Source organism: Pseudophryne corroboree, chromosome 4 (assembly GCF_028390025.1).
Source record: "Pseudophryne corroboree isolate aPseCor3 chromosome 4, aPseCor3.hap2, whole genome shotgun sequence".
Lineage (NCBI taxonomy): Eukaryota > Metazoa > Chordata > Amphibia > Anura > Myobatrachidae > Pseudophryne > Pseudophryne corroboree.
The window spans coordinates 41,025,894-41,048,668 of record NC_086447.1 but is presented as its reverse complement, the minus strand read 5'-3'; the positions used below and the strand labels follow the sequence as shown (position 1 = coordinate 41,048,668).

General features: G+C 49.0%; 1 protein-coding gene across 24 annotated transcripts in view; it reads left to right on the top strand.

The window, feature by feature from the left end:
• Positions 1 to 22,775, top strand: part of OTOF (otoferlin) — a 516,469-nt gene extending 493,694 nt beyond the window's left edge. For 14 of the 24 annotated variants that reach the window (XM_063914989.1, XM_063914999.1, XM_063914996.1 and 11 more), the window contains one exon: positions 20,433 to 22,775. In XM_063914989.1, the coding sequence (XP_063771059.1) occupies positions 20,433 to 20,619 (187 nt within the window). In that variant the 3' untranslated portion in view covers positions 20,620 to 22,775. Of the gene's footprint in view, positions 1 to 12,979; positions 13,173 to 18,790 lie in introns of all 24 variants that reach the window. The other 10 variants (XM_063915001.1, XM_063915004.1, XM_063914997.1 and 7 more) reach the window with 2 other exon arrangements.

The following is a 22,775-nucleotide window of genomic DNA, read 5'->3' as shown; positions in this document are numbered from 1 at the left end:
TGCTATATAGAACGCCTGTGTCCGGTGCTGTATGGAACGCCCGTGGCACTGTATGTAATACCTGTGGCCGTTGCTGTATAGAACGCCTGTGGCTGGTGCTGTATGGAACGCCCGTGGCACTGTATGTAATACCTGTGGCCGGTGCTGTATAGAACTCCTGTGCCACTATATGTAATACCTGAGACCTGGTGAGCTGACCAGTAAATGTATTAGTGCAGTCAATATAAACATGAGTGATGTGGGTGGACAGTTACCTCAACTTCATACCGCACCTGTGTATGGCGTGGTTACACGGTGCATTATGCACTCTGTGGCTAATCCAGTAAGGATCGATGATGCAATCCTTACTGCATTTCCCCAATGTTTGAGGTGCTGTCACTTCCTCCACCATTTCCCCGATGTTTGAGGTGCTGTCACTTCCTCCTGCATTTCCCCAATGTTTGAGGTGCTGTCACTTCCTCCAGCATTTCCCCGATGTTTAAGGTGCTGTCACTTCCACCTGCATTTCCCCGATGTTTGAGGTGCTGTCACCTCCTCCTGCATTTCCCCGATGTTTGAGGTACTTTCACTTCCTCCTGCATTTCCCCGATGTTTGAGGTACTTTCACTTCCTCCTGAATTTCCCCAATGTTTGAGGTGCTGTCACTTCCTCCTGCATTTCCCCGATGTTTGAGGTGCTGTCACCTCCTCCTGCATTTCCCTGATGTTTGAGGTACTTTCACTTCCTCCTGCATTTCCCCGATGTTTGAGGTGCTGTCACTTCCTCCTGCATTTCTCCGATGTTTGAGGTGCTGTCACCTCCTCCTGCATTTCCCCGATGTTTGAGGTGCTGTCACTTCCTCCTGCATTTCCCCGATGTTTGAGGTGCTGTCACTTCCTCCTGCATTTTCCCCGTGTTTGAGGTGCTGTCACTTCCTCCTGCATTTCCCAGATGTTTGAGGTGCTGTCACCTCCTCCTGCATTTGCATTGCTAAGGACTGCAATTACAAAGCAGCTGTGGATAGCTTTGCATTTACAATCCTTAGTGAATTAAGGCCTAAGGGGGCTATTCAGAGCTGGATGCAGATCTTGCTTCCGCACAGTAAGACCTCCACATTACGGTAAGAGCTCCATATTAAAGAAATATACAGGGAGCATATTCCTCCCTGATTTCCCAGGACGTGTGGTGTGGCCGGAGACGGGTCAACCCATCTGTGGAATATTGGACCTCATTCCGAGTTGTTCGCTCGCTAGCAGCTTTTAGCAGCTGTGCAAACGCTAAGCCGCCGCCCTCTGGGAGTGTATCTTAGCTTAGCAGAAGTGCGACCGAAAGGATCGCTGAACTGCTACAAAAAAAGATTGTGCAGTTTCTGAGCAGCTGCAGACCTACTCCTAGCTTGCGATCACTTCAGACGGGTGTAGTATGGTATGCCGGCGGTCGGGCTCCCGGCGCCGGTATGCTGGTCGCCGGGAGCCCGACCGCCGGCATACCAACAGTGTTGTGAGCACAAATGAGCCCCTTGCGGGCTCGCTGTGCTGGCCACGCTGCGGGCACGTGGCGCGCTACGCTGCGGGCAAGGTGGCGCGCTACGCGCGCCACGCTATTTTATTCTCCCTCCAGGGGGATCGTGGACCCCCACAAGGGAGAATAAGTGTCGGTATGCCGGCTGTCGGGATTCCGACGCCGGTATACTGTGCGCCGGGATCCCGACAGCCGGCATACTGAAGACCACCCATTCAGACTGTTTAGTTCCTGTTTTGACATCACAAACACGCCCTGCGTTCGTCCAGCCACGTTTCCCCAGGCACGCCTGCGTTTGTATCCGACATGCCTGCGTTTTTACACACACTCCCCGAAAACGGCCACTTACCACCCAGAAACACCCACTAACTGTCAATCACTCTGCGGCCAGCAGTGCGACTGAAAAGCGTTGCTAGACCTTAACTGCATCGGCTTTTATGAAAGTACTACGGGCGTGCGCAGTGCGCACCGTACGCATGCGCAGAATTTCCGCTTTTCCATCTAATCACTGCGCTGCGAACGAAAGCAGCTAGCGATCAACTCGGAATGAGGGCCACTGTGCATTAGGGGGCAGTAATTTTGCATGTTGATTTGGTGGAATTAAGGGGTCAAATCCGACCTGCAGCGGTTGCAGGCTGAAGCCCAGTGAAGTGTGCGCATTGCATCTCACTTGTGCGATCGCCTCTGCCTGATTGACAGCCAGAGGCGGTCGCAGGGGTGTTGTGGCGGTGTTGGGGGAGGGGGGCATGGTCCGGCAAGGATTGTCCGGATCGTTTGCGTGGTGGGCCGCTGTGGCAGCGTAACGTCGCACACAGCCGCTGCGACCCAAAACATGACACGTGGCCGACTGCCTTTGCAGCTAGGCTGTGCAGGCATAGAGCTACTCTAAACATGTGAAAGCATCGCCGCCGTGTGATGCTCTAGCATGTCTGGGGGGGGGGGGAGCTGGATCGGCATACGGATCGGACTTGCCCTTTGCTGGACACCCCCCCATGTCAGAGCAATTGATCGTAGATGTGCTTTTCTTAAGCACATCTACAATCAACTCTGAATTGGCCCCTAGATCCCTATCATGGTGCCGCCCAGACTGACCCCTCTATTACTCTCGCAGAATGCAGAGGTGGATTAAGACCTCATCCTCAAACAATCCTACACGTGCCCCATACCGATTGTAGCAGACAGGTCCTCACTCATTATTCTGCCCCCCAACATTGTCTATGCTCCCCAATCTGCCCCCCCCCCCGATTATAGCAGGTGGATGGTAGTTGTACTAGTATATTTATTATTACCAGTTATTTATATAGTGCACACATATTACGCAGCGCTTTACAGAGAATAATTGTTCATTCACATCAGTCCCTGCCCCAGTGGAGCTTATAATCTATATTCCCTACCACATGTACACACACACACACACACACACACACACACACACACACACACACACTCACACTAGGGTAATTTTGTTGGGAGCCAATTAGTCTACCAGTATATTATTGGATTGTGGGAGGAAACCGGAGTACCCGGAGGAAACTCACACAAGTATGGGGAGAATATACAAACTCCACACTTAGGGTCATCATGGGAATTGAACCCATGATCTGAGTGCGGGGTGGCAGTTGTGCTAATCATTACACCGTTCATGCTGCCCTTAAAATCACACTGTAGGCACTGCGCACAGCCAGGTGTATGCCGCTGACCGCCAGCCAGGAGTGTTCAGCCAGCCCAGCACTCGGACATTTTCAGCGGAAATCAGAAACGCCCCCGTCCTTTATAATATCCATTATTACACCCCTCAGTCACTGTGACTGTATAGATTATACTGTATATCAGTATATCAGCAGGCATCTCCTATTCACCAGTCAGCATGTCCCAACTGTCCCGATTAAAGCAGGTTTTTTGGGACTGTCCCGCTGTCTCACCTGTGGGCCGCAGTGTCCTGCGTTGGAGGGGGCAGTTGGGAGGCTCCTGTCACTCTCTGCCCTGCCTAGCAGATTAGTGGTGAATAGACGCTGTGCGCATGTACACAGCGTTTATTCACAGGTGACAGCAGGAATGGGGGCATGCCAGCAGCTCACAGAGCGCTAGATGTGCCCCAAAATGGGGGCGTGATTCGCGATTGCAGCATTCTCACAAAGCAACGCCCCTTTTCATATGCCATGCCCCTTTTTCGGGAGTGCCTTTTTACAGGTCCGGATGTTGGGAGGTATGCCAATCAGTGTATGGATGTTATGTATAATTAAAATAATCCTGTAATAAAGTACATTGGAAGACCTCCTCTCTCTAAGCTTCTGGCATCATACACACGTGTGTCATGTCTGGTCACATGCACAGTACTGCAGGACTGGAGACGCAGGCATGCGCTGGAGCCGGCGCCCAACAGCCGCCTAATCACTGACAGCCTGCTGGGAGAGTATTCAGCCAGCCCAGCTCTCAGCAATTTTGGTGAAGTTCGTGGTCCGCTGGAAATGCCCCTGGGACCGGCAGGGCCCTGAGCAGACGCTTTGTGGTAAATCCTCCACTGGCAGAATGCACAGGTTACCCACCTGTAATTAGTGCTGCACCTCAGAGATCTAGCCCTCTGTGTCCCGGCATGGCTATCCCTGGATAAACCCGGAATGTAAGGGGGCGAAGTCATTTTAGTGATAGACTGCGTGGGCCGGTATTATCTGCTAAGGCTGGAGGAGGAGGAAATACTCCATCACATCTCTCTCTTCATCTGAGCTGCAGTGGATGTCAGGGTAACACTGAACAGTACATTTCATGCATGTGTCATATATACACAGGTCCGGTTTTCCATAAAGGCTGTAGGCATACACATCATGGTAACCTACGGACCTCCACCCCAAGCATAAGCTCAACGTGTCACATGTAAATTATCCTGGTTCTGTGGCCGCCCGTAGTTCTCAGTCCTAGATCTAGCTCGGTCTATATGACTTTTAGGGTTCATTGTCCTTTAAATGGAAGAGACCAGTCACATACAGGCAGGGCTATAGCTGCAGGTTGGCCAGGATGGCGCTCGCCAGGGGAGTCAGTCGAGAAGGGGCACCACCACCCAGGTTAGCGAGCCATTTTAACCTTGGGGGATCAGCTGCCACCCAACACTGGTGAGGCCCTCCCTAGATACAACCAGGTAGGTGGCCACCCGCCCAGTCATCTGTTACTACGCTGGTTTGGCTCTATATGCCGCTCTAGTACTGTGATGTCATAATGTGGTGAGCGGAGAACCTGAATTGGGTGCAATAGTCCCACGTAATTGTAATATACAGCCAAAGGCTGTTCACCAATGTATTAAACCAGCAGATAACTCTGGCACAATGGCTGATTTCTTTGAGTTTAAATAAATTGTTATATAACAGTTACACAGTTTGCTGTAATATTCCTGAATTAAAGAGAAGATGTTGGAATACTGTTTGGTTGGAAGGATGAGATACAATCATTCTGCTGCTCTTGAGAGGAAGAATGGGATAGATAACGGAGCTGTTGACATATGCCATGGCATTGTACCATTTCCTGGAGACATGCAAAAGCCAGGCTGACATGAATTCTCAGGTGTTCATGGCACAGGATTGGTCAACAATGGCACAAGTCCCATCTCTTGCTCAATGAAGGTCCAAAATGCGCATCACCTTCCCAACAATATCTGCAGTGAAGGCAGAGGAATCCTGCCGAGTACACCAATTACCCAACCAGGAGTAGGTGACCATGCACCTAGTGATAAGTAGAAACCACATCCTAGTTGCTTACAGTTTCTCCAACAGAGGTGAAAGTGATAACAAGTGCTATATATACAGTACTGTGCAAAAGTTTTAGGCTGTTTTCGAAAAGCAAAGTAAGACTACTTTCAAAAATAGAAGTGTTAATAGTATAACAGGAGTCTTGCTAGAATGTGATTTGCTACAAAAATTCCACCAGCGACCGACTCCAGGCTTGTGCAAAAACAACAAATACCTGTTATTCAGGTAGCTCAAAAACAAAGATACACATAAAACAAAGATCACTGTCTTTAGTATAAACTACCAGGGAGGTTAGACCTTGCCTCACTCCCTATTACTTAATAAGGAACCCTTCAGGTCCCGGCATCCTGACACTAGTGCCCCAGTCTACCCGATCCCACTGTCCCTAGCAGGCCTATTACCTGGACACTAACTGCCTTCAGGAGTCCTGACTCATGGGAGAGACTCTGCTTTAAATCCAGCACCCAGGTGCTGGCTGATGAAGCAGCTTCTTGGGCTAAGAAGCCTATAAGACCTGGTCTGGGCCCAATGGATGGGAACCCGGTCCATTCACACTTCCCACCTACCCCCAGGACCCTGTGTGTAGCTTACAGGTGGCAAAGTACCTCTCCTGCCACAATAGTTTATTTCTCTGACGTCCTAGTGGATGCTGGGAACTCCGTTAGGACCATGGGGAATAGACGGGCTCCGCAGGAGACTGGGCACTCTAAAAGAAAGATTAGGTACTATCTGGTGTGCACTGGCTCCTCCCTCTATGCCCCTCCTCCAGACCTCAGTTAGAATCTGTGCCCGGCCAGAGCTGGGTGCTCCTAGTGGGCTCTCCTGAGCTTGCTAGAAAGAAAGTATTTGTTAGGTTTTTTATTTTCAGTGAGATCTGCTGGCAACAGACTCACTGCTACGTGGGACTGAGGGGAGAGAAGCAAACCTACCTGCTTGCAGCTAGCTTGTGCTTCTTAGGCTACTGGACACCATTAGCTCCAGAGGGTTCGAACACAGGGCCTGACCTCGATCGTCCGTTCCCGGAGCCGCGCCGCCGTCCCCCTTGCAGAGCCAGAAGACAGAAGAACAGATGAAATCGGCGGCAGAAGACTCCTGTCTTCATTAAGGTAGCGCACAGCACTGCAGCTGTGCGCCATTGCTCCCACAGCACACCACACACTCCGGTCACTGTAGGGTGCAGGGCGCTGGGGGGGGGGGGGGGGCGCCCTGGGCAGCAATTATATTACCTTTTGGCAAAAGAATACACATAATACAGTCAGTTAACTGTATATGTGTAAAAAACCCTGCCATTAAGTTACAAAAAACGCGGGACAGAAGCCCGCCGCTGAGGGGGCGGGGCCTTCTTCCTCAGCACACCAGCGCCAATTTCCCTTCACAGCTCCGCTGGAAGCACGCTTCCCAGGCTCTCCCCTGCAATATCCAGGTACAAGACGGGTTAAAAAGAGAGGGGGGGGCACATAAATTTAGGCGCAAATCGATTAAAACAAGCAGCTATTGGGAAAATCACTTATTAGCAGTGTAAATCCCTGTGTTATATAGCGCTGTGGTGTGTGCTGGCATACTCTCTCTCTGTCTCCCCAAAGTCCTTTGTTGGGTCCTGTCCTCAGTCTGAGCATTCCCTGTGTGTGTGCGGTGTGTCGGTACGGCTGTGTCGACATGTTTGATGAGGAGGGTTACGTGGAGGCGGAGCAGGGGCAGATACATGTGGTGTCGCCCCCGACGGGGCCGACACCTGACTGGATGGATATGTGGAAGGTCTTAACCGACAGTGTCAACTCCTTACATAAAAGGTTTGATGACGCAGCAGCCTTGGGACAGCCGGGGACTCAGCCCGCGCCTGCCCAGGCGACTCAGAAGCCGTCAGGGGCTCATAAACGCCCGCTAGCTCTGATGGTAGACACAGATGTCGACACGGAGTCTGACTCCAGTGTAGATGAGGATGAGACAAATGTACAGTCTACAAAAGCCATCCGATGCATGATTACTACAATGAAAGATGTATTGCACATTTCTGATATTAACCCGGTTACCACCAAGAGGGGTATTATGTTTGGGGAGAAAAAGCAGCCAGTGACTTTTCCCCCCATCTGATGAATTAAATGATTTGTGTGAAGAAGCGTGGTGTTCCCCTGATAAGAAACTAGTGATTTCTAAGAGGTTACTGACGGCGTACCCTTTCCCGCCAACGGATAGGTTACGTTGGGTAACATCCCCGAGGGTGGACAAGGCGCTAACACGCTTATCTAAAAGGGTGGCACTGCCGTCTCAGGATACGGCCGCCCTAAAGGATCCTGCGGATAGAAAGCAGGAAGCTATCCTGAAGTCTGTGTATACACACTCTGGTACTCTACTGAGACCTGCTATTGCTTCAGCCTGGATGTGTAGTGCTGCAGCAGCATGGACTGATACCCTGTCAGACAACATTGATTCCCTCGACAGGGATACTATTTTGCTAACCATCGAACATATAAAAGACGTCGTCTTATATATGCGGGATGCACAGAGGGACATTTGCCTGGTGGCATCTAGAATTAATGCAATGTCCATTTCTGCCAGGAGAGTATTATGGACTCGGCAGTGGACAGGTGATGCTGATTCTAAGAAACACATGGAGGTTTTGCCTTATAAAGGTGAGGAACTATTTGGGGACGGTCTCTCGGACCTCGTATCCACAGCAACTGCTGGGAAGTCGACTTTTTTGCCTCAGGTTCCCTCACAGCCTAAGAAAGCACCGTATTATCAAATGCAGTCCTTTCGGCCTCAGAAAGGCAAGCGGGTCAGAGGAGCATCCTTTCTGGCCAGAGGCAAGGGTAGAGGAAAGAAGCTGCACCAGGCAGCCAGTTCCCAGGAACAAAAATCTTCCCCTGCTTCCACTAAGTCCACCGCATGACGTTGGGGCTCCACAGGCGGAGCCAGGTGCGGTGGGGGAGCGTCTCCGAAACTTCAGCAACCAGTGGGTTCGCTCACAAGTGGATCTATGGGCTGTACAAATTGTATCTCAGGGATACAAGCTGGAGCTCGAGGCGACTCCCCCTCGCCGTTACCTCAAATCAGCCTTGCCAGCTGCTCCCAGGGAAAGAGAGGTAGTACTGGCGGCAATTCACAAGCTGTACCTCCAGCAGGTGATAATCAAGGTCCCCCTCCTTCAACAGGGCAGGGGTTACTATTCCACAATGTTTGTGGTACCGAAACCGGACGGTTCGGTGAGACCCATCCTGAATTTAAAATCCTTGAACACTTATATAAAGAAGTTCAAGTTCAAAATGGAATCGCTCAGGGCGGTTATTGCAAGCCTGGAAGAGGGGGATTTTATGGTGTCGCTGGACATCAAGGATGCTTACTTGCATGTCCCCATTTTCCCACCTCACCAGGAGTACCTCAGGTTTGTGGTACAGAACTGTCATTACCAATTCCAGACGTTGCCGTTTGGTCTCTCCACGGCTCCGAGAATATTTACCAAGGTAATGGCTGAAATGATGATACTCCTTCGAAGAAAGGGAGTTATAATTATCCCGTACTTGGACGATCTCCTCATAAAGGCGAGGTCCAAAGAGCAGTTGTTGGTCAGCGTAGCACTCTCTCAGGAAGTGTTGCAACAGCACGGCTGGATTCTGAATATCCCAAAGTCGCAGCTGATCCCTATGACGCGTTTGCTTTTCCTGGGAATGATTCTGGACACAGAACAGAAGAAGGTGTTTCTCCCGGTGGAGAAGGCCCAGGAATTGTCATCTCTGGTCAGGGACCTCCTGAAACCAAAACAGGTGTCGGTGCATCACTGCACGCGAAAGATGGTGGCTTCTTACGAAGCAATTCCCTTCGGCAGGTTCCATGCAAGGATTTTTCAGTAGGATCTGTTGGACAAATGGTCCGGATCGCATCTTCAGATGCATCGGTTGATCACCCTGTCCCCAAGGGCCAGGGTGTCTCTTCTGTGGTGGCTGCAGAGTGCTCATCTTCTCGAGGGACGCAGGTTCGGCATACAGGACTGGATCCTGGTGACCACGGATGCAAGCCTCCGAGGATGGGGGGCAGTCACTCAGGGAAGAAACTTCCAAGGACAGTGGTCAAGTCTGGAGACTTCTCTACACATAAATATATTGGAACTAAGGGCCATCTACAACGCCCTGAGTCAAGCAGAGCCCCTGCTTCAGAACCAATCTGTACTGATTCAGTCAGACAACATCACGGCGGTCGCCCATGTAAACCGCCAGGGCGGCACAAGAAGCAGGATGGCAATGGCAGAAACCACAAGGATTCTTCGATGGGCGGAGAATCACGTGATAGCACTGTCAGCAGTGTTCATTCCGGGAGTGGACAACTGGGAAGCAGACTTCCTCAGCAGGCACGACCTCCACCCGGGAGAGTGGGGACTTCATCAAGAAGTCTTCACACAGATTGTAAATCGTCGGGAACTGCCACAGGTGGACATGATGGCGTCCCGCCTCAACAAAAAGCTAAAAAAATATTGCGCCAGGTCACGGGACCCTCAGGCGATAGCTGTGGACGCACTAGTGACACCGTTGGTGTACCAGTCGGTTTATGTGTTCCCTCCTCTTCCTCTCATACCCAAGGTACTGAGGATAGTAAGAAAGAGAGGAGTAAGAACTATACTCATCGTTCCGGATTGGCCAAGAAAAACTTGGTACCCAGAACTACAAGAAATGATCTCAGAGGACCCATGGCCTCTGCCTCTCAGACAGGACCTGTTACAGCAGGGGCCCTGTCTGTTCCAAGACTTACCGCGGCTGCGTTTGACGGCATGGCGGTTGAACGCCGGATCCTAGCAGAAAAGGGCATTCCGGATGAAGTTATTCCTACGCTGATAAAGGCTAGGAAAGACGTGACAGCAAAGCATTATCACCGTATATGGCGAAAATATGTTGCTTGGTGTGAGGCCAGGAAGGCCCCTACAGAGGAATTCCAGCTGGGTCGATTCCTGCACTTCCTACAGTCAGGAGTGACTATGGGCCTAAAATTAGGATCCATAAAGGTCCAGATTTCGGCCCTATCTATTTTCTTTCAAAAAGAACTGGCTTCACTGCCTGAGGTTCAGACGTTTGTTAAGCTAAAGTATCTCACGTGGAAGGTGGTCATGCTGTTGGCCTTGGCTTCAGCTAGGCGTGTGTCAGAATTGGCGGCTTTGTCATGTAAAAGCCCGTATCTGATCTTCCATATGGACAGGGCAGAATTGAGGACTCGTCCCCAATTTCTCCCAAAGGTGGTATCAGCGTTTCATTTGAACCAACCTATTGTGGTGCCTGCGGCTACTCGGGACTTGGAGGCTTCCAAGTTGCTGGACGTAGTCAGGGCTTTGAAAATCTATGTAGCCAGGACGGCTGGAGTCAGGAAAACTGACTCGCTGTTTATCCTGCATGCACCCAACAAACTGGGTGCTCCGGCTTCAAAGCAAACTATTGCGCGCTGGATCTGTAACACGATTCAGCAAGCTCATTCTGCGGCAGGGTTACCGCATCCTAAATCAGTAAAAGCCCATTCCACAAGGAAGGTGGGCTCTTCTTGGGCGGCTGCCCGAGGGGTCTCGGCTTTACAGCTTTGCCGAGCTGCTACTTGGTCGGGTTCAAACACATTTGCTAAGTTCTACAAGTTTGATACCCTGGCTGAGGAGGACCTTGCCTTTGCTCATTCGGTGCTGCAGAGTCATCCGCACTCTCCCGCCCGTTTGGGAGCTTTGGTATAATCCCCATGGTCCTTACGGAGTTCCCAGCATCCACTAGGACGTCAGAGAAAATAAGAATTTACTCACCGGTAATTCTATTTCTCGTAGTCCGTAGTGGATGCTGGGCGCCCGTCCCAAGTGCGGACTCTCTGCAATACATGTATATAGTTATTGCTTAACTAAAGGGTTATTGTTATGAGCCATCTGTTACTGAGGCTCAGTTGTTGTTCATACTGTTAACTGGGTATGGTTATCACAAGTTGTACAGTGTGATTGGTGTGGCTGGTATGAGTCTTACCCTGGATTCCAAATCCTTTCCTTGTTGTGTCAGCTCTTCCGGGCACAGTTTCCTTAACTGAGGTCTGGAGGAGGGGCATAGAGGGAGGAGCCAGTGCACACCAGATAGTACCTAATCTTTCTTTTAGAGTGCCCAGTCTCCTGCGGAGCCCGTCTATTCCCCATGGTCCTCACGGAGTTCCCAGCATCCACTACGGACTACGAGAAATAGAATTACCGGTGAGTAAATTCTTATTTTTTGTCAATTAACAAAATGCAAAGTGAGTGATCAGAAGAGAAATCTAAATCAAATCAGTATTTGGTGTGACCACCCTTTGCCTTCAAAACATTATTGATTCTTCTAGGTACACTTGCACAACGTTTTTGAAGGAGCTCAGCAGAGAGGTTGTTCCAAACATCTTGGAAAACTAACCACAGATCTTCTGTGGATGTAGGCTTGTTCAAATCCTTCTGTCTGTTCATGTGATCGCAGACAGACGCGATGATGTTGAGATCGGGGCTCTGTGGCGGCCATATCATCACTTCCAGGACTCCTTGCTCTTCTTTATGCTGAAGATAGTTCTTAATGACATTGGCTGTATGTTTGGGGTTGTTGTTCTGCTGCAGAGTAAATTTAGAGTCAGTCAGATACCTCCCTGATTGTATTGCATGATGGATAAGTATTTCTCAGCACTGAAGCACAAAGAAACATGCAAACATTGAGGACCGTAGACGTAAAGAAGAAACAGTAGTCCTGGAAGTGATGCTATGGCCCCCAAAGAACCATGATCTCAACATCGAGTCTGTCTGGGATTACATGAAGATACAGAAGGATTTGAGCAAGCCTACGTCCACAGAAGATCTGTGGTTAGTTCTCCACAATGTTTGGAACAACCTCCCTGCCGAGTTACTTCAAAAACTGCAAGTGTACCTAGAAAAATGTATTTGTGATCGCACTACCTCCCTATGTATTTGCAAAAATACATATATACATACATATATCCATATATACAAAGTATTCAGCCATCTGTTCAGAGACTGGACAGTAAGTTTGAGAATTAGTTCAACAATGGATGGACTAAAGTGCACAACCCCATTATTGTACAGAAATAGACTCAAAGGATTAAACAAGGTAAAATGTCCTTGGTAAGACTACAAGTAGGTCTGTCAGATTCTTGTAAGCCTTGGTACCTGGCTAAACTGTGAGTCTGTAATGCTAAAAGGGGTCATGCCTTTCATTCTGCCCAGTCTTGCTCAGATCTTCATCTGTAATACACCCGTGACTGGTCCTTAGCTGGGGGCGTTCCACTAGGAGGCTGGTCCTACTTACCATTAGATGAACGGTTGCCACTGGTGGTCTGTTGGGTGGGTGATTCAACTGGTTGTCATTGCCTTTGGTGTAGATATTATAAGCAATGTGATCCACACTTTGGACCTTTTATTGGTGACACAGACACTAATTATGGAGTTTTATGGGAGCTTCTTCTCTTTTCCGTCCCCATCCGCAGAGGGACACAGTAAATTAGTGCAGTATTGTCTGACTTTATCCGATCACATGCTTCTAACACCGTGGATTCTTCACACACTGAAACATCATTAGCCGGTATACATATGTAGGTCCATGATAATAAATATTGCCTCAAGGTTTCTCTATACATGCATGACCTATAGCTCTGGCATACGTCCACTCGCTGTCTCATAAATATGGCTGATTATCATGTCACATTATTTTCCTACATTCTGTTTTTCTCCTGTCCTAATTTCCTCCTCCCCACCACCTCTGCTCCAGCCGGCCAGACACCAGCTTCCTTTGGTTTCTCAACCCCCTGAAGTCTATCCGCTACTTCATCTGGCATACGTATCGCTGGCTGATTCTGAAAATACTCATCCTCATCCTTCTCCTCCTTATGGTGGGCCTATTCCTTTACTCCATGCCTGGATATCTGGTGAAGAAGATCCTGGGAGCATGAGGGGCTTCTCTGGTACTGTCCTTGCTTTATCTCACTAACATTCTCCTAATGAGGTTTCCTCCATTGCTATAAAACTAGCACCTCTCACAACATGCGAGCCGTGAGGCCAAGCAATGTACAAGCCAACAGTTATAGCAGACAGTGTAGAGCAGTGGTTTCCAGCCATGGTCCTCAAGCTACACTAACAGTCCAGGTTTTAAGGATAGCCACAATCTTGAGCACCTCAGTTATTTTGATGAAGCCATCTGTGCTGAAGCCTAGATATCACTAACACCTGGACTGCTAGTGCGCCTTGAAGACCGAGGTTGGGTAACACTGGTGTAGAGGATGATTTAAGTCAACATCTTCGCTAGCAGGTAAATTTCCACAGGATTGTGTACTGGGTCTTTCATACATATTTGTGCAAGAATAGGTCACCAGGAACCTGCAGATGCCTCTTTCCTTCTGTATAATACACAGAGGGCATGTTATAACATTTACTGTTCAGAACACTACTTCATATGTCCTTGTTATGTTCTCCTCTGGGATTTTGGGCACATGTGCAGTAATTGGGTACTCACTGGTGTTTGCCATCGTCCCATAGGGGAGGTGTATCAAGCCTTGGATAGAGAACATGAAGAAGTTTCCCAAAGTAACCAATCAGCGTCTGTCATTTCAAAGCCTGTGCTAGATTGGAAGTTTCTTCACTGTATCTCTCTCCAAAGCTTAATATATCTACTCCATAAGCTGTTGCAGTGTGTTCCAACATATGGTAAGAGCAGCTTGGAAGGCCCTAAGAAAAGGGTTAATGAATCCCTATGTAGCAGAGGTGGACAGTTCACATATCAACTTAGTCTGCCAGAGATTGGAAGAGACTGTGGGGGTCATTCCGAGTTGATCGCTCGCTACGGATTTTCGCAGCGCAGCGATCATGGCAGAACGGGGCTAATCTGCGCATACGTATGCACGCCAATGCACACGCGCGGCATACGGGTACAAAGAGCATCACGGTTTTGTACATGTTCTAGCGACGATTGACAGGAAGTATTTCTGGGTGTAAACTGACCATTTTCTGGGAGTGTTTGGAAAAACGCAGGCGTGGCCGGGCGTTTGCTGGGCGGGTATCTGACGTAAATTCCGGGACCTTCATCGCAGCAATTATCGCACAGAATAAGTAACTACAGGGCTGGTCTTGTTCTGCACAAATTGTGTTTGTAACCGCTCGGCTGCACAGGCGTTCGCACTCCTACAAAGCAAAAATACAATCCCCCGTGAGCGGCGACTATGCGTTTGCATGGCTGCTAAAAGTAGCTAGCGAGCGATCAACTCGGAATGAGGGCCAAGGTACGGTGACTTGACCCTTTCAGCAGATGCAGATTGTAGATCTGCAACAACATTGAGGATGTAGAATCTGCACCCAGGTCTCCAGTAGGATGTAGAATCTGCGCCCAGGTCTCCAGTAGGATGTAACATCTGTGACCAGGTCTCCAGTAGGATGTAGAATCTGCGCCCAGGTCTCCATAATGATGTTGAATCTGTGACCAGGTCTCCAGTAGGATGTAGAATCTGTGACCAGGTCTCCAGTAGGTTGTAGAATCTGCGCCCAGGTCTCCAGTAGGATGTAGAATCTGTGACCAGGTCTCCAGTAGGATGTAGAATCTGTGACCAGGTTTCCAGTAGGATGTAGAATCTGTGACCAGGTCTCCAGTAGGATATAGACTCTGCGCCCAGGTCTCCAGTAGGATGTAGAATCTGCGCCCAGGTCTCCAGTAGGATGTAGAATCTGCGCCCAGGTCTCCAGTAGGATGTAGAATCTGCGCCCAGGTCTCCAGTGGGATGTAGAATCTGCGCCCAGGTCTCCAGTAGGATGTAGAATCTGCGCCCAGGTCTCCAGTAGGATGTAGAATCTGCACCCAGGTCTCCAGTAGGATGTAGAATCTGCGCCCAGGTCTCCAGTAGGATGTAGAATCTGCGCCCAGGTCTCCAGTAGGATGTAGAATCTGCGCCCAGGTCTCCAGTAGGATGTAGAATCTGCGCCCAGGTCTCCAGTAGGATGTAGAATCTGCGCCCAGGTCTCCATAATGATGTTGAATCTGTGACCAGGTCTCCAGTAGGATGTAGAATCTGCGCCCAGGTCTCCATAATGATGTTGAATCTGTGACCAGGTCTCCAGTAGGTTGTAGAATCTGCGCCCAGGTCTCCAGTAGGATGTAGAATCTGTGACCAGGTCTCCAGTAGGATGTAGAATCTGTGACCAGGTCTCCAGTAGGATGTAGAATCTGCGCCCAGGTCTCCAGTAGGATGTAGAATCTGCGCCCAGGTCTCCAGTAGGATGTAGAATCTGCGCCCAGGTCTCTAGTAGGATGTAGAATCTGCGCCCAGGTCTCCAGTAGGATGTAGAATCTGCGCCCAGGTCTCCAATAGGATGTATAATCTGCGCCCAGGTCTCCAGTAGGATGTATAATCTGCGCCCAGGTCTCCAGTAGGATGTAGAATCTGCGCCCAGGTCTCCAGTAGGATGTAGAATCTGCACCCAGGTCTCCAGTAGGATGCAGAATCTGCGCCCAGGTCTCCAGTAGGATGCAGAATCTGCGCCCAGGTCTCCAGTAGGATGTAGAATCTGCGCCCAGGTCTCCAGTAGGATGTAGAATCTGCGCCCAGGTCTCCAGTAGGATGTAGAATCTGCGCCCAGGTCTCCAGTAGGATGTAGAATCTGCGCCCAGGTCTCCAGTAGGATGTAGAATCTGCGCCCAGGTCTCCAGTAGGATGTAGAATCTGCACCCAGGTCTCCAGTAGGATGTAGAATCTGCGCCCAGGTCTCCAGTAGGATGTAGAATCTGCGCCCAGGTTTTCAGTAGGATGTAGAATCTGCGCCCAGGTCTCCAGTAGGATGTAGAATCTGCGCCCAGGTCTCCAGTAGGATGTAGAATCTGCACCCATGTCTCCAGTAGGATGTAGAATCTGCGCCCAGGTCTGCAGTAGGATGAAGAATCTGCACCCAGGTCTCCAGTAGGATGTAGAATCTGCACCCAGGTCTCCAGTAGGATGTTGAATCTGCGCCCAGGTCTCCAGTAGGATGTAGAATCTGCACCCAGGTCTCCAGTAGGATGTTGAATCTGCGCCCAGGTCTCCAGTAGGATGTAGAATCTGCGCCCAGGTCTCCAGTAGGATGTAGAATCTGCACCCAGGTCTCCAGTAGGATGTAGAATCTGCGCCCAGGTCTCCAGTAGGATGCAGAATCTGCGCCCAGGTCTCCAGTAGGATGTAGAATCTGCGCCCAGGTCTCCAGTAGGATGTAGACTCTGCGCCCAGGTCTCCAGTAGGATGTAGAATCTGCGCCCAGGTCTCCAGTAGGATGTAGAATCTGCGCCCAGGTCTCCAGTAGGATGTAGAATCTGCGCCCAGGTCTCCAGTAGGATGTAGAATCTGCGCCCAGGTCTTCAGTAGGATGTAGAATCTGCGCCCAGGTCTCCAGTAGGATGTCGAATCTGCGCCCAGGTCTCCAGTAGGATGTCGAATCTGCGCCCAGGTCTTCAGTAGGATGTAGAATCTGCGCCCAGGTCTCCAGTAGGATGTCGAATCTGCGCCCAGGTCTCCAGTAGGATGTAGAATCTGCGCCCAGGTCTCCAGTAGGATGTAGAATCTGCGCCCAGGTCTCCAGTAGGATGTAGAATCTGCGCCCATGTCTCCAGTAGGATGTAGAATCTGCGCCCAGGTCTTCAGTAGGATGTAGAATCTGTGACCAGGTCTCCAGTAGGATTGTGTCAGCAGTCTGGTCCGGAGCTGAATCCCCGGAGGATTGGACACCTGTGTACTCACATCCTTTACAGCTGTGCACCCTGTATTGTTGCTCCATTAGATGCACCTTACACTGAGGCTGTCTGCTCCGTTACAGTCACAGCACACACACTGCACCCGTCTACATTCCATCACTCTTCCCATCGGAAATAGGTTTTAGTTTTAGCAACTTCTTTATTTTCGAAACTTAGAAATTGCCCAGGTGTTGGCACTAGTAGCTGGAGGCAGCGGGATGGGGGAATAAGATGACGGAAGATGGAGGCTACAACTGGAGCCAGTCACCCACACTTGTAATGTACTCATACATGTTACACGGCCTGTGGTATCTGTAGCAGTACGCACGGTGGTCTCTGTGAGCGCCATCTTCTTACACCCACCACCTGTCCTGGCTGTGCCACCGGTGCTCCTGTGCGTGGTGACTCCCCATGTGTAGGTGCTCCCAGGCTGCTCTCACCATGTGATAGGACACAGCATAACAGGCCACACGTATCCGAGGAGCACCGTAGTGGGGGGCACACTTACTCCGCAGCAGCCAGAACCCACATCTTACACTAATGAGTCTGGAACATGTCTGTATGAGTTAGGTCTATGGTTCTACTGTCTTCCTTTAGTTACAATACAGCATTAACTTACATTAATGTTTTTATGTGATCCCCCCCCCCCCCCATAACTAAACAGCCTCAATATAATAGTTTATAATAAATGATGTAAGACCATGCAATTAAGTTACTCCTTAGCTTTTTAGGATCACTTTAAGATGCAGATATTTAGGACCGTTCTTCCAGTGGATTAACCGCTGTATAGAGTTTATTTTATTAAGACATAAAGGGGGACATGTATCAAACCCTCATCACCGATCTGCAATTCACTGCATCAAAATATCACATTTTTGGGAGAGATGCACCAAGCCTTGGAGAGAGATAAAGGGGAGAAGTCGCCCATAGCATTGTATAGACTGTACTGGATAAATGGCGGCTAGAAGATGATGGCTGCTTTGGGTAACTTCTCCACGTTACCCTTCTCAGAGGTTTGATACATCTCCCCCAAAATGTGATATTGGGTTAGCTGGTAATTTTCCTTTATCATCAAGGTGAACCAGTTGCCTAGAAACACTGGAGGCAGCCATTTTGTGGTCTGAACCCATATTAATTCGATTCACTGGGAACTAAGCACATCACTGAGTCATGGGGCACCGTGTTCCTCGTGTCTCAGATGTTGTAAGTTCCTACTGAACCGATAGGCTGAAATGTAGCTCACAAAATGGCTGCTTCAACTGTAGGTTGGTGACCAGTACATGGAGCCATGTTATCTTGCAGCATAACCTGCATTTCCTCTACTTGGGCCTTATGAGATAATCTGCTGGTGTAGGACAGTGAGACCCTATAACTAGCCCTATAGGTGCTTTATACAGTGAATGAGGTGCATTGCGTAATACGCTTATTATGACACCTAAGGACACCACGTTTCTCTCAGTGTCAGGCCTTGAGAGAGATGTATCAAAGCTTGGAGACAAAGTACCAGCCAATCAGCTCCTAACTGCCATGTTACAGGCTGTGTTTGAAGTATGACAGTTAGGAGCTGATTGGTTGCTACTTTATCCTTCTTCAAGCTTTCATATATCTCCCCCTTTTTCAGGAAAGATCAGAGTGGCCCATGGGGCAGTCGCCCCCCGGTCCCCATTGCCATCCGGCCCCTGCACTTACTAATGTATTATTACTAACACCACTAATTTTCCATTTCAGGCAGCTAACCTCCTGTAATACGTCCCGACTAACAAACTGCACCTGTTGTTTTTGTTTCCCCCCCCCCCCCCCCCCGTTCCCTCCCACTGCTCATGTGGCTGCCTCGGACAGTCGGCCCGACACGTCTTTCATCTGGTTCCTCAACCCGCTTAAGTCCATCAAGTATCTCATCTGTAATCGCTACAAGTGGCTCATCATTAAGATTGTCCTGGCACTGCTTCTGCTGGCCATGGTGGCCCTCTTCCTCTACAGCATGCCGGGCTACATGGTCAAGAAGCTGCTAGGCGCATGAGGAGGCGACCGGGAGATAGACTCCGACGCGGAAAACAGTGTCTGTCCTTTCCATCATAGACTCTATGGTTTTGTGATGGGTTCCAAGAGAAACATTTATTTTGTGTGAATTATTTTAGTTTTTTCTGAGAGGTGGCACAGAGGGGATCAGTAGGGAGCACAGACTGAGCAGAGAGGCTTTCCCCCGGCCACAATCTGCCTCCTCTGTTCTAGGTAATAACATGGATGCTCTGTAGGAATTATCACGCTATCTGCGATCTTCTTGGGAAGCGTTTGCCATAGCTTGGCCCGTTTTACGGCTATGTCGCATGTGCACCAATTTGCCCATTGCAAATTGTCAACACGTCCCACTCACCCGTCGGCGGGATGTAGGTGGCGATAACTACTAAGGTGTCACCAACAATTTTCCCTCCATATCTCCAGTTGAGGGTATTGCCGGATAAATCAGGGAAATAAGAGAAGATGTTTGGAGGCCTCTTAGTAGAGATGTATCAGACCTTCTAAGGAGGACAAGATTGGATGTTCCTCAAACAACCAATCAGATTCTGGCTGTTATTTTAGAGAATGGACTAGATAAATGATAGCTTGAAGCTGATTGGTTGCTCCACTTTTCCTCTTTAGTAAGTTTGTAGCATCTCCGCCTAAATCAGTACTTTCCAAACTTTCTTGAATCACCCGTCTATCAGCGTTTTCCATGGCACCCCCAGGGCAAAAGTTCCTTATTGAGAAATGTACTTCCCTGCCTCCCTTAGGTGTAGTCATCTGGTGGGCGACAGGGCTGTGTTTCTGTTTGGCAGCCACCGGCACTGATTTTGCATATCTCATTGACCATAAATGATTTGATTTGTTAATGGACCACCATGACGTGGCACACCCAGTTTGTGAACCACTGCCCTAAATGAATATTTTTGTTTGATCCTGTAATTGGGGTACAGGATGCACTATGAGGGTTTGTTATATCAATTATCATTCTTACAGAAATATTTAAAGATAGAGGGTACCGTCAATTATCCCCGAACCAGTTCTATACAGCACATTCATATATGAGACAAGAGATCCGATAAGGCAATAAAACTAACCCTAATAACACGCTCAGCAGAGATAAAAGCTCAATATCAGTCACTGTGTACAGTCCGGTGACCACACGACCGTCCATCACGGTTTGCGTTTGATGTGTGACTTCATCATTACATCACTAGTGACGTTTTATTTTTGTTGTCATCACCTTAGTAATATTATATTTGTTTTATTTTTCCTCATTTTCTCACGTTATAGGGAATCACTTCCCCTCTTTGCACTAATTTGAGTTGTGTACGTTGTAAAGAATTTTATTTATACATTGTATGGCGTGGATTATAATTTGTTTTCTGTTGTTGTTTTCTTTCTCCTTTTGTTTGTCTATTTTTTTGTGTTTTGATGTTGTTTTTTTTGCTTGTTTGTTACAATAAAACGATGAACCCAGTCGCCCCAACACAAGTCTGGCCTGGCTGCTGAACCCCTTGCGCATCGCCTGCGTGCTGGTTTGGAGGCACTATAAGTGGCACGTCTGCGGCCTGCTGCTGGCCTGCGTGCTACTGATCTTCCTGGCGCTGTCGCTGTATACGTTACCCGGGGTGCTCAACCAGAGGTTTATAAATCCCAGAAGATGAAACGTACATTAAGGAGAGACATTTTACCCCCAGGATAAGAGTATTTGGTGCAAGCAAAACGCGTCTGGTCATGTACGATGTGTGTGAGGTAACGCACGCAGCAGCACATAGCCGTAACTAAAGGCTCAGCCACGGTCAGAGGACAAGGCGGGAAAAGCAGGGACAGAATTCAGAAAACAGGGAACAATGACGGCTTATCCGGCAAGCAAAGTAACCAGCTAAATCTGGCAGCGATTGTGCGTCAGACTGCAATTAACACAATGACCCGATTACAACGCGTTTTATATAACGGGATCCACAATGCTTCATTTTGAATAGACAGATATTTTACAGTCAGATACTCCAATAAAATATATCAGATTTAAAGTGTGTCTGTTACCTCATAACAGTACAGGCAAGGATACTGTATGGTGGGCTGAACATCGCTGAGGTATGAGGCACATCACTGAGGCATGAGGCACTATCTGCCACAGGGAAATCACACGCTCCTGGGGCCTGATTCTGATTGACATATAGTGCGATGTTCACGCAACTGAGCGATTAACGACAGACTGCGCATGCACCGCGTTTGCTCTGCACATGCGCCACGGTAGTTGTGCGATGGCGCTCGCAAGGATGAATTGCGACTGACAGGAACGGACCGCATGTGGGAGGTAACAGGGGAGTGGCGGCCATTGTCTCTGTCTCCAGCTGCGATTATGGACGTAGAGACATGGCGGTAATGTCGCTATGGTTGCAGCCAGTCTGTGTGGCCGGAGAACCACTCGGGAAGTCGATGTTCCTCGTTACTGCGTCAGTGCTGTGTATGTGTGGCATTTGTATATGTACACAGTTGCTGACGTTGCGATGGCTCCGGTGGCAGTCTGTACTCTTTATTCTGGGCAGGAGATTCACCTGCGATGATTATAGTAATTCTGCAGCCTAGAAAGTCGCAGCTGCATTGCATGTGCATACAAATCGTAATGAGGCACCTAGTGCCTCACACACGCCGGATTCTCCTGAATACTGGCTGCCTCCCGCATCTGACGCGCCGCCTTAAGACAGAATCAATATTCTCTTAAACTTCTGGCCCTAAACTGCAAATAAATATTATTCCAGAGGGAAAGTCGGAGACTACAACTGTCCCAGATCTCACATATTACACCTGTGGGGGATTTACTGTTGCACGGTTTTGTCACAGCTGGTTCATCAGTTATTTCTGTTGCCGCTTTAAGGGCCTGATCCTGAGTCAGACACTGCCATCTCTGCGTCTTTTGCCTCAGTTACGTTTGCATCTTTATGTAAATGCTGCTACTGTACAAAGTCCTCGGGCTGGGTGCGTGGTCAGACTAAGACGCACACAAGGAAAAAAATTGTCTGCGTGAATATCAGCACAGCGCGTAACCCTAAATCCATTGGTCCGATCATCGGCGGCTTTGACAAACCGTTTTCATAGTATGAGAGGTATCCCCTGGGTGGCTCAGTGAGGAAGTGAACCATTAATAATAAGGGATCAGTGTTGCTGGTATAGACCAGGAGTTCTGGGACAGTACTGAGCATCCAAATCACAACTTAGATTTCATGAGAGAGCACCTAGAGATCTTCATCAAAGTATGGGGAGAAGGTACCAGCCAATCAGCTCCTACCATGTCACAGGCTGTGCTTGAAAAATGTCAGTCAGGAGCCGATTGGTTATTGCTTTATCTCTCTCCATACGTTGATAAATAGCCCCCCTTATTATACACACTGTGGTGGTGGCAATTCTGTGGTCAGACACTAATCATAAGCCAGTCCACTAGAGAACAGCAGCATCAGGTAGTCTCTAGCTGCCAGGGCATGCTGGGACTTGTAGTTCCATCGTTGGTTACCTTGCTCATACACGGGATGAGTCTGCTGGGTGTCACAATGGACAGCACTGGATGGGTGAAACGCACGCTTTACATGCTTCCGCTTAGGCCCGGCCTAAGGTAACACTCAGGTGAGTGGCTTCCACTGGAACATCACATAGTCCAGTTCTTGTACAAGGACCAACATGACGCTACCTGCTAGAATATTGGGATTTACTATTGAGGGAGAGATTATGGTAAAATAAGACTATTTTTCTAGCCTGTGTTTTGTATTAACTCTATAAATGGTTTCACTCATTGACATTGTATTAAAAGGACGTTTGAAAACAA